At 43.4% G+C, this 12,906-nt stretch overlaps 1 protein-coding gene across 6 annotated transcripts in view; it reads left to right on the top strand.

Moving 5' to 3' along the window:
* The window catches only part of ppfia2 (PTPRF interacting protein alpha 2), a 639,866-nt gene that overhangs the window by 400,170 nt on the left and 226,790 nt on the right, over positions 1–12,906 (top strand). For all 6 annotated transcript variants that reach the window (XM_070900188.1, XM_070900187.1, XM_070900185.1 and 3 more), the window contains 2 exons: positions 7,080–7,163; positions 12,322–12,453. In XM_070900188.1, the coding sequence (XP_070756289.1) occupies positions 7,080–7,163; positions 12,322–12,453 (216 nt within the window). The remainder of the gene's footprint in view (positions 1–7,079; positions 7,164–12,321; positions 12,454–12,906) is intronic.

Raw genomic sequence — 12,906 nt, 5'->3', positions numbered from 1 at the left:
CGTTGAAATGCAAGAGCCAATCAAGCCGTTCCAGCGGCGAAAGGATGAGCTGTCCATTCAGGCATACTGCCTGTTGTGGGGTAATCGCGTAGTGCTACCAAAAAAGGGCAGAGATCTCCACAGCACACACCCGGGTATAGTAATGATGAAAGCGATAGCCAGATCCCACATGTGGTGGCCCAATATCGACTCTGACTTAGAGTCCTGTGTACGGCAATGCAGCGTATGTGCTCAGTTGAGCAACGCGCCCAGAGAGGCACCACTAAGTTTGTGGTCCTGGCCCTCCAGACCATGGCCGAGGATCCATGTCAACTATGCTGGCCCGTTTCTCGGTAAAATGTTCCTGGTGGTGGTGGATGCTTTTTCAAAATGGATTGAATGTGAAATAATGTTGGGAAGCACCGCCACCATCACCATTGAAAGCCTAAGGGCCACCCACGGCCTGCCTGATATACTGGTCAATGACAACGGGCCATGTTTCACCAGTGCCGAATTTAAAGAATTCATGAACCGCAATGGGATCAAACATGTCACCTTGGCCCTGTTTAAACCAGCCTCCAATGGGCAGGTAGAGCGGGCAGTACAAACCATCAAACAGAGCCTTAAACGAGTCACAGAAGGCTCACTCCAAACCTGCCTGCCCCGAGTACTGCTCAGCTACCGCACGAGACCCCACTCGCTCACAGGGGTGCCCCCGGCTGAGCTACTCATGAAAAGGACACTTAAAACCAGACTCTCACTGGTTCACCCCAACCTGCATGATCAGGTAGAGAGCAGGCGACAGCAACAAAATGTAAACGATGGTCGCGCCACTGTGTCACGGGAAATTAATCTGAATGACCCTGTGTATGTGCTAAACTATGGACATGGTCCCAAGTGGATTGCGGGCACGGTGATAGCTAAAGAAGGGAATAGGGTGTTTGTCGTCAAACTATACAATGGACAAATTTGCAGAAAGCACCTAGACTAAACGAGGCTGCGGTTCACAGACTGCCCTGAACAACCCACAGCAGACACCACCTTTTTCGAGCCCACAACACACACCCAAAGGATTAACGACACCACGCCGGACCAGGAAATCGAACCCATCACGCCCAACAGCCCAGCAAGGCCAGGCTCACCTAGCAGCCCTGCAGGGCCAACAACACGCCAGCCCAGCGAGGGCATAGCCAACACACCAGAACAGACATTTGTACCGAGGCGGTCCACCAGGGAAAGAAAGGCTCCCGACCGCCTCACCTTGTAAATAGTTTTCACTTTGACTTTTGGGAGGGGGGGCGGAGAGTGATGTTGTGTATCTGTAAAGCATGCACTCCCATGTTCCGCCACCAGGGAGCTCATCCCCTGAAGTCCCAAGGGATCCCAGCATCCCTTGGGAGCACTGTTTATAAGCCGGCCCCTAAGGCCTGTTCCTCACTCTGGCGTGTCTTATTAAAGACTGAGGTCACTGTTACTTTAACCTCCCTGTGTGCAGCCTCATCTGTGCTAGGAACACAATAGAACACTCCCTCAGTACTGCACTAAAGTGTCAGCCTACATTATGTACTCAAGTCTCTGGAGTGGGGCATGAAGCCACAACCTTCTGATTCAGAGGCAAGAGTACTACCTTTGAACCAACGCTGACACTTGAAGAAATCCTCTAACAGCATAGGAGCACTTCCGGCTGGAAACCTGAATCTCTGTATGCTGTTAATTGACTGCCACCTCCACCTGCATGAAAATTGTACCTTCCAGCTTTGGCACAATGAAAATACACAAAAGTGAAATAGGTGTGCACAATGGTTGAAATGTTACTTTCCGGAGATTGATGGAGTTGCCAATGTAGGCTTGTACCATGCATTATATGCCCCACAAGAAATGTGTGCAAAAATTTAATACCTGCAAATTTATTTCTATTTTGTAATAGAAACATAGAAACATAGAAAATAGGTGCAGGAGTCGGCCATTCGGCCCTTCTAGCCTGCACCGCCATTCAATGAGTTCATGGCTGAACATGCAACTTCAGTACCCCATTCCTGCTTTCTCACCATACCCCTTGATTCCCCTAGTAGTAAGGACTTCATCTAACTCCTTTTTGAATATATTTAGTGAATTGGCCTCAACAACTTTCTGTGGTAGAGAATTCCACAGGTTCACCACTCTCTGGGTGAAGAAATTCCTCCTCATCTCGGTCCTAAATGGCTTACCTCTTATCCATGTAAGTAACCCTGCGTTAAGCAGAGAAAATTGGTTAAGGTTCCTATTATCCAATCATCCAATCACAGTCAACCCCTTCAGTATCATTCGCCAATCTATCCTAGCCAATTCACGCCTCATACCTTCAAAGTTACCCTTCTTTAAGTTCTGGACCATGGTCTCTGAATTAACTGTTTCATTCTCCATCCTAATGCAGAATTCCACCATATTATGGTCACTCTTCCCCAAGGGGCCTCGCACAACGAGATTGCTAATTAATCCTCTCTCATTACACAACACCCAGTCTAAGATGGCCTCCCCCCTAGTTGGTTCCTCGACATATTGGTCTAAAAAACCATCCCTTATGCACTCCAGGAAATCCTCCTCCACCGTATTGCTTCCAGTTTGGTTAACCCAATCTATGTGCATATTAAAGTCACCCATTATAACTGCTGCACCTTTATTGCACGCACCCCTAATTTCCTGTTTGATGCCCTCCCCAACATCACTACTACTGTTTGGAGATCTGTACACAACTCCCACTAACATTTTTTGCCCTTTGGTATTCTGCAGCTCTACCCATATAGATTCCACATCATCCAAGCTAATGTCCTTCCGAACTATTGCCTTAATTTGCTCCTTAACCAGCAATGCTACCCCACCTCCTTTTCATTTTATTCTATCTTTCCTGAATGTTGAATACCCCTGGATGTTGAGTTCCCAGCCCTGATCATCCTGGAGCCACGTCTCTGTAATCCCAATCACATCATATTTGTTAACATCTATTTGCACAGTTAATTGTACCTTCTAGCTTTGGCACAGTTAATTCATCCACCTTATTACAAAGTAATGTGATGCACTAACCCTCAATGCAAATGCTCTTCTTTTAGTGCCACTCCTACAGGATCTCCAACTCTACAGCATCTAAAGGAGCAGTGTTGCCCACATGCTTCCACTGTGCAATTATGAGCAATTAGTCCACTGTTCTGCCTCTACCATAATCTCCCTTTTATGGTGAGCTGCATCCTTTAAGAAACTGGCCCAACACCTGCTCCGCTCCTTGTTGCACCAATTTCCCGAAAGGTTCTAAACCAGGAGTTGGCCATTCATCTACATAGGAGCCTAACGCCTCTTTTAGGTGTTTGCTGGGGGTGCCTGAAAAATTGCTTACATCCAATTTGGGGTCAGGCGACTTTCAGGCTTCCTTGGGGCACAGGACATTGGTCCTTGATATTGGCCCTCATACTGCTAATTTTGCACCAATAAAATGGGTACAACTACCTCTATGTACCTATAATGACAATGGCTGTTTGCAGTAAGAGGTAAATTGGTTGTCATAATGGATGATGTAAATTACAATATCAAATTCAAAAAAACAAATGAGCACCAGGAATCCTTTTGGGGCACCTTTGCCGTTGTAACTTTGGCGGAAACCCCATTTACGCATGGAGAGTAGAGAAGCTGTGAGGAAATTCCTAGTGTAAGTGTCAGCTTCACTTAGTGCTAACATTCTTACATACAAGCCTCACCCTTATGTGCTTGAGCACATAATTTACTCTGGCACTTCAATGCAGTACTGCATGGTTAGAGGTGGGACATTAAACTGAGGCTCTGACTGCCTGTTCAGGTGGATGTAAAAGATCCCATGGTACTATCTGATGATGAACTCGGGAGTTATCCTGGTATCATGCCCAATGTTTATCTGTCAACCGATACAGGTACCACCAAATGCAAATTAACTGCTCATTAATCTCATTAGGCCCTCAAAACTGCCACCAAGCTCATGGTCTACAGGGCTGTAGTCATACCTGCCCTCCTGTATGGCTCAGAGACATGGACCATGTACAGTAGACACCTCAAATCGCTGGAGAAATACCACCAACAATGTCTCCGCAAGATCCTACAAATCCTCGAGGAGGACAAACGCACCAACATTAACGTCCTCGACCAGGCCATCATCCCCAGCATCGAAACACTGATCACACTTGATCAGCTCTGCTGGGCAGACCACATAGTTTGCAAGCCAGACACGAGACTCCAAAGCAAGTGCTCCACTCGGAACTCCTTCACTGCAAACGAGCCAAAGTTGGGCAGCGGAAACATTACAAGGACATCCTCAAAGCCACCCCGATAAAATGCAACATCCCCACTGACACCTGGAAGACCCTGGCCAAAGGCCACCCTAAGTGGAGGAAGCGCATCTGGGAGGGCGCTGAGCACCCCGAGTCTTGTCGCCGAGAGCATGCAGAAATCAAGTGCAGGCAGCGGAATGAGCGTGTGGCAAACCAGTCCCACCCACCCCTTCCCTCAACGACTATCTGCCCCACCTGTGACAGAGGCTGTGGTTCTCATATTGGACTGTACAGCCACCTAAGAACTCATGTTAAGAGTGGAAGCAAGTCTTCCTCGATTCCGAGGGACTGCCTATGATGATGATGAATCTCATTGGCAATTGTGGGAGCTTGCTGTGCACAGAATTGGCTGCTATGTTTCCCTACATAACAAATTTCAGTACAAAATTGGCTGCAAAGTACTTTCGGATGTTATAAGGATGTGAAAGACGCTACATAAATGCAAGTTCTTTCTTTCTCAAATAAAACAATATGGCTGGGAACGTGATGAAGGAAATAGATCATTTGCAGGCGGTGCATGGCTGAATTTCTAAGCCATGGTGCGAGCTTTGGTTCAGTGGTATCACTTTCACCTCTGGGTCAGAAGGTCGTGGGGTTTAAGACCCACTCCGGAATCTTGAGCGTATAACCTAGGTTGACACTTGAGTGCAGCACTGAGGGAGTGCTGCATTGTTAGAAGTGCCATCTTTTGGATGAGATGTTATACCGTCTGTCCTGTCAGGTGACTGTGAATGATCCCATGGCAAAGCAGAGCAAGGAGTTCTCCCAGTGTCCTGGCTCAAATTTATCCCTCAATCAACACCTGAAACAGATTATCTAGTCATTTATGTCATTGCTGTTTGTAGGACATGCTCTTCACAAGTTAGCTGCCACGTTTCCTACATTATAGCAGTGACCATATTTCAAAAGTATTTAATTGACAGTAAATCACTTTGCTACATCCTGTGGTTATGAAAGGCACTATATAAGTGAAAGTTCTTTCTTTTGTCCGGGAAATAATCAGGACAGTAATCTAATCAAGAGTTGAACTACCATTACAAATGACATGAGTAAATATTAAGCAGTTCATATACCCTCCCAACTGAAATACATCCTTGAAGTCAACTGTGGATTCTTTTATGTTCAATAAAGTACATAATTTCAATTTTGTATGGTCATTTTAGTCTATTTTTGATCCAGCAGTAGCTGTAAGTGTGAGTAACAATTATCCAAGCAATACACGATGTGTGATAACATTTGTCGAAGAAGATTAATGATTGTGAAAGCATTACCATCAATAAAAAATTTGCAATTGATTATGTGAAAATTCTACATCCGATGTATACAATAAGCTGCTATTCACTGACGAGGTCAGGTTGTTCCCCACCCCCCATAAACTTGCATGAAAGCCCTGCTCACTTCTTGAACTTTCAAAGAGAAAAATCAACATTGCTGTAGCAACATTTTGATATTTGCTTCATTAAGCAACCTGCAAGTTACTTATCTACATGATTGTACCAAACTATTTTAATATAACAACCAGACGATTGAGAGTATTATTGGTTTGTGTAGTTAGTGTTTGGCTTTTTGTCATTCTTTTTGTTTCAAACATTGTGGGTTAGAAATTTGGTCGCTTAGCACTCCTGGAAAGGGTTGGAACAGGGGTGCAAAAGGGCTCGGAGCCGCGAGTGCCGGCATTCGCGCCGTTTGGCACATTCAGTGTGCCGGTGCCGGTGGCGCTGACCAATACAGCCTGTGAGCATCAAGTCGGTGTGCAACAACCCCGGTTTCGACAGCGCTTAGATTTTTGTTTCGAGTTGACTCGATAACGCCCCGTAGTGGAACCACCCGAAAAACCAGGCGGTCAGAGCTGTCCCGGCGGCGGTGAGGGAACAAATTACTGAATGAGGTCAGTGTGATTGGTTTTTCTTTGTTTGATTTTTATGTGGGGTAACCAAGGTATTGGGAATGTTTTTTGTGGTGAATTTTCTTTTTCCATGAAAGCTTCTCTAAGGGCATCCGAGGCCGACTCTTTAGCTCGGGATTTCAATTGCTCAGCCAGCCTAATAGCTGAAGAGAAGTGTGCAACGCCTCCCTTAGCACTCCGCTCCACTCTCGGGGCCCAGCTGCTGAATTTTGTGGCTGCAGACGCAAACCATTTCCCGGTGCAAAATTTACCGTCCCACTGCTGTTAACTCCCTAATTAGCTTCCAACCGAATTTCGACCCCTATGTGCTATATTTTGTTCAGCTTTTGTGTCTTTAGTTCTGATTTTTCGATTTGTTCCTCTTTTCCTTAACTTGTCAGTCTGATCCAATCTCTTCTACCTCATCTGATGATTATCCCTATGTTTTGGAAGCAAAACTGCGAGAAATGATGACCATGTTTAGGAAGTTAGTCCTGCTGGTTGATAATTAGAATCTGGTATTTTTTTCACAATTTATCATTGTCCAATTTTGTGCTTGAGGAGCTTTATATGTTAAAATAGCAGGATTGTGGTTTAACCATGAAAATCCAGCATGTTACTTATGGCAGAACTCATCACTCATGTAAATATTTTTGAAATCTGTAATAAAATATTGCTGATGCTTAGGTGTTATTGGCATTAACAGTCTACAAATGTTTAGCAATGCTCTCTAGCTGCCTGCTTAATTCTGAGCACTTGAGTTCACAGACAGCGTAGGCTTGAGTTTGGCCTGTTTTTCCTTGTTTTTAAAAAAAAACACATGACAGGTATTTCAACTTAGTTAAATAAAAGTGAGTTCTGTTCAGCTCTTTCAATTTGTGTTGTAGGCTGAAGAGAGACATGGCAGCATAGAAGAACGTTTGAGGCACTTAGAGACTCAGCTTGAAGAAAAGAATCAGGAACTTCAGAGGGTAAGTCATATCGAGAATCTGATACTAAGGATTGAATCTAATATCATGCTGTATTAGTTATTTCAATTGTTACTTGTCGTGTTACTTGTTAAAATAAGTGTTTATCTAAATTTTGGTGAAAATGCCGATAGATTTAATGACAGGACTGAATTATTTTCTGGTTCAGACCTCATTAGAATATAGAAACATAGAAACATAGAAAATAGGTGCAGGAGTAGGCCATTCAGCCCTTCTAGCCTGCACCGCCATTCAATGAGTTCATGGCTGAACATGAAACTTCAGTACCCCCTTCCTGCTTTCTCGCCAATAGAATATAATTGATGAACTGCTGGGCACTCAAACTAGGAGACCGAAATTCTGGCTGCTAAATGAGTGAATCACAAGACAGCTATAAAGGTGGGAAAGGACCACCAGAGGGCTTACCCAGTGGCTAGCAGAAGACCAAATCACTTTTGTCTGATATTTAGGGGTAGCTTTTAACTTTCCCAACATGCAGAAAATTGACAATAGCGGAATGGCCCCCATTATACACCCTGTCTGCTTTTCCATTCCATTAATGTCAATGGAAGGTAAAATCAGACAGGATGCATAACGGGCAGTCAAACCGCTACCACCAGTTTTCTTCCCAGTGTTGAAAGATATAATTACCCTTTAGTTTTTATATTGCTGTGTCTTTAAGGAAAAGCAACAGCTGTACCATTATCCAATCAGTGATGTGTCAAAACACAATCTAGTTTATACTTTGAAAATGGACGTTTGGCCTTCCATGGGGGCGGGTAATTTTCAGATCTCCCCAAAATGGGCCTAATGGATTTAGCGAGAGGACTGAATTATTTTCAGGTTCAGGTCTCATTACAATATAGTCGATGATCTGCCCAGCACTCAGTGAGCAAATAGTACAATTTTAAAGTGGGTGCAAAGCAGAGAAACCTGGGGGGTGGCGGGGTTGTGCACATATCTTTGAAGATAGCAGGACAAATTAACAAAGCAGTGAATAAAACTTTTGGGATCCTGGGCTTTATCAATAGAGGCATAGAATTCAAAAACCAGGAAGTTATGCTCAGCCTGTATAAAGCACTAGTTTGTCCCAACTGTTCATTGTGTCCAATTCTGGGGACCACACTTTAGGAAGGAGGTGAAGGCTTTTCAGAAGGCACAGAAGAGATTTATCAAAACATAGAAACATAGAAAATAGGTGCAGGAGTAGGCCATTCGGCCCTTCTAGCCTGCACCTCCATTCAATGCGTTCATGGCTGAACATTCAACTTCAGTACCCCATTCCTGCTTTCTCGCCATATCCCTTGATCCCCCTAGTAGTAAGGACCTCATCTAACTCCTTTTTGAATATATTTAGTGAATTGGCCTCAACAACTTTCTGTGGTAGAGAATTCCACAGGTTCACCACTCTCTGGGTGAAGAAGATCCTCCGCATCTCGGTCCTAAATGGCTTACCCCTTATCCTTAGACTGTGACCTCTGGTTCTGGACTTCCCCAACATTGGGAACATTCTTCCTGCATCTAATCTGTCTAACCCCGTCAGAATTTTAAATGTTTCTATGAGGTCCCCTCTCATTCTTCTGAACTCCAGTGAATACAAGCCCAGTTGATCCAGTCTTTCTTGATAGGTCAGTCCCGCCATCCCGGGAATCAGTCTGGTGAACCTTCGCTGCACTCCCTCAATAGCAAGAATGTCCTTCCTCAGGTTAGGAGACCAAAACTGTACACAATACTCCAGGTGTGGCCTCACCAAGGCCCTGTACAATTGTAGCAACACCTCCCTGCCCCTGTACTCAAATCTCCTCGCTATGAAGGCCAACATGCCATTTGCTTTCCTAACTGCCTGCTGTACCTGCATGCCAACCTTCAATGACTGATGTACCATGACACCCAGGTCTCTTTGCACCTCCCCTTTTCCTAATCTGTCACCATTCAGATAATAGTCTGTCTCTCTGTTTTTACCACCAAAGTGGATAACCTCACATTTATCCACATATACTTCATCTGCCATACATTTGCCCACTCACCTAACCTATCCAAGTCGCTCTGCAGCCTCACAGCATCCTCCTCGCAGCTCACACTGCCACCCAACTTAGTGTCATCTGCAAATTTGGAGATACTACATTTAATCCCGTCATCTAAATCATTAATGTACAGTGTAAACGGCTGGGGCCCCAGCACAGAACCTTGCAGTACCCCACTAGTCACTGCCTGCCATTCTGAAAAATCCCCATTTACTCCTACTCTTTGCTTCCTGTCTGACAACCAGTTCTCAATCCATGTCAGCACACTACCCCCAATCCCATGTGCTCTAACTTTGCACATCAATCTCTTGTGTGGGACCTTGTCGAACGCCTTCTGAAAGTCCAAATATACCACATCAACTGGTTCTCCCTTGTCCACTCTACTGGAAACATCCTCAAAAAATTCCAGAAGATTTGTCAAGCATGATTTCCCTTTCACAAATCCATGCTGACTTGGACCTATCATGTCACCTCTTTCCAAATGCACTGCTATGACATCCTTAATAATTGATTCCATCATTTTACCCACTACCGATGTCAGGCTGACCGGTCTATAATTCCCTGTTTTCTCTCTCCCTCCTTTTTTAAAAAGTGGGGTTACATTGGCTACCCTCCACTCTATAGGAACTGATCCAGAGTCAATGGAATGTTGGAAAATGACTGTCAATGCATCCACTATTTCTAAGGCCACCTCCTTAAGTACTCTGGGATGCAGTCCATCAGGCCCTGGGGATTTATCGGCCTTCAATCCCATCAATTTCCCCAACACAATTTCCCGGCTAATAAGGATTTCCCTCAGTTCCTCCTCCTTACTAGACCCCCCGACCCCTTTTATAACCGGAAGGTTGTTTGTGTCCTCCTTCGTGAATACCGAACCAAAGTACTTGTTCAATTGGTCTGCCATTTCTTTGTTCCCCGTTATGACTTCCCCTGATTCTGACTGCAGGGGACCTACGTTTGTCTTTACTAACCTTTTTCTCTTTACATATCTATAGAAAGTTTTGCAATCCGTCTTAATGTTCCCTGCAAGCTTCTTCTCATACTCCATTTTCCCTGCCCTAATCAAACCCTTTGTCCTCCTCTGCTGAGTTCTAAATTTCTCCCAGTCCCCAGGTTCGCTGCTATTTCTGGCCAATTTGTATGCCACTTCCTTGGCTTTAATACTATACCTGATTTCCCTTGATAGCCACGGTTGAGCCACCTTCCCTTTTTTATTTTTACGCCAGACAGGAATGTACAATTGTTGTAATTCATTCATGCGGTCTCTAAATGTCTGCCATTGCCCATCCACAGTCAACCCCTTAAGTATCATTCGCCAATCCATCCCAGCCAATTCACGCCTCATACCTTCAAAGTTAGCCTTCTTTAAGTTCTGGACCATGGTCTCTGAATTAACTGTTTCATTCTCCATCCTAATGCAGAATTCCACCATATTATGGTCACTCTTCCCCAAGGGGCCTCGCAGAACGAGATTGCTAATTAATCCTCTCTCATTACATAACACCCAGTCTAAGATGGCCTCCCCCTTAGTTGGTTCCTCGACATATTGGTCTAAAAAACCATCCCTTATGCACTCCAGGAAATCCTCCTCCACCGTATTGCTTCCAGTTTGGTTAGCCCAATCTATGTGCATATTAAAGTCACCCATTATAACTGCTGCACCTTTATTGCATGCACCCCTAATTTCCTGTTTGATGCCCTCCCGAACATCACTACTACTGTTTGGAGGTCTGTACACAACTCCCACTAATGTTTTTTGCCCTTTGGTGTTCTGTAGCTCTACCCATATAGATTCCACATCATCTAAGCTAATGTCCTTCCTAACTATTGCCTTAATCTCCTCCTTAACCAGCAATGCTACCCCACCTCCTTTTCCTTTTATTCTATCCTTCCTGAATGTTGAATACCCCTGGATGTTGAGTTCCCAGCCCTGATCATCCTGGAGCCACGTCTCCGTAATCCCAATCACATCATATTTGTTAACATCTATTTGCACAGTTAATTCATCCACCTTATTGCGGATACTCCTTGCATTAAGACACAAAGCCTTCAGGCTTGTTTTTTTAACACCCTCTGTCGTTTTAGGTACCAGGGATTAGGGATTACAGTTACATGGATAGACTGGAGAAGCTGGGTTTGTTTAAGAGTTGTTTAAATTCATGAAGGGCTTAGATAGAGTAAATAATGATAAATCTTTTTCAATGACTGAAGGGTCGATAACCAGAGGGCACAGATATAAGGTGATTGGCAATGGATTAAGAGATGACATGAGGAAATATGTTTAATGCAACAAGTGGTTAGTATTTGGAATGCACTGCCTGATAGGGTGGTGGAAACAGATTCAATAGTAGCCATCAAAAGAGAATTGGATAAATACTTGAAGGAAAAAAAAAATGCAAAGATATGGGGAAAGAGCAGAGGAATGAGACTACCTGGATTGTTTGTCAAAAGAGCCGGCGCAGACTTGTTGGGCTGAATGGCTTCCTTTTGTGCTGTACTAGTCTATGATTCTATGATTCTTTTCTGTGACCCACTATTAGTATTAGAAATTGGTACTCAAAGCACACAACAGACACTGATTATTCTTTTCATAAAATATTACATTCAAAATTAGGAGGTCTCTTACTTCTTCTTTCCAGGCCCAGTATATTAGATTCAGAGCAGATGCATTACCATCAGCACTTAGTATTGACAAATACAATAGGCTCAATACCAGTTCAGTCACAATACTCAACTCAGAGTGAATTAGCTTATTTCGATGATTGTAATGATCATTACATGATTACATTGCAAAATTGGAACATTTAGATGTGAAACTTTAACTAGCAGATTTGTTACAAGATGATGCTTTCAAATAAATGGAGCCAAAAAGACAAAGCTGAAATACGAAGGGAAACAAGCTAAATGGAAAACATGGATCCAAAATAAATGGCAAGTGAAAAATGGTTTGAGGTGAAATATGACACAGTACTGAAAGAAAATAGTTCTTCAAAATTGTAACAAAAAGATCTGTCCATGGCTTACAGCTCTGAATATGTAATGGCTGAACCCAAACTGCAATTATTCAAGCCTGTTGTCAATCTTCGCTATAAATGTAAATGTTTTGCAAATCTGCTTTTTTATTTCAAATGTCATAGGCTCGCCAAAGGGAGAAAATGAATGAAGAGCACAATAAGAGACTGTCAGATACAGTGGACAGATTGCTAACAGAGTCTAATGAGCGACTTCAGCTCCATCTAAAAGAGCGAATGGCTGCGTTAGAGGATAAGGTAATATTTTAAACATTTTCTTTACAGTGGTCACTATATTATAGTTTTCAGGTTTATTTTGTTTAATTTGAATAGAATAATTGCCATTGTAAACCATTAGAAATTGCTGAATTCTTATGATTGGGTCCCAGCTAGAAACTCTTTGTCGCTCAAACTAAGCCATCCCGTTTATCGTGTGTCTAAATGATTCTCAACCATTTAATGGAGGCCACAGTGGAGCATCCATCTTGAGTGAAGAGAAAGGGAAATTCAGCAATGATCTACCCAATTCAACATCTCCTATTAATCAATATAGTGCAACAGTAAAATGAAGGAAATGGTCCTTCTTGGCTAAAGGAAGACAATGCAGAGACTGGAAGACAGTATAAAATAATTAGGTAAAGTGAGAAAATAACATAAAAAAATATTCATAACTGTTTCTATCTGTGTATCCTGTTTTATTCGTCATGCTAA

This window comes from Pristiophorus japonicus, chromosome 15 (genome assembly GCF_044704955.1).
Source record: "Pristiophorus japonicus isolate sPriJap1 chromosome 15, sPriJap1.hap1, whole genome shotgun sequence".
In the NCBI taxonomy this organism is placed as follows: domain Eukaryota; kingdom Metazoa; phylum Chordata; class Chondrichthyes; family Pristiophoridae; genus Pristiophorus; species Pristiophorus japonicus.
Note: the sequence above shows the minus strand (reverse complement) of the source record. Positions and strands in the feature narration are given on the sequence as shown.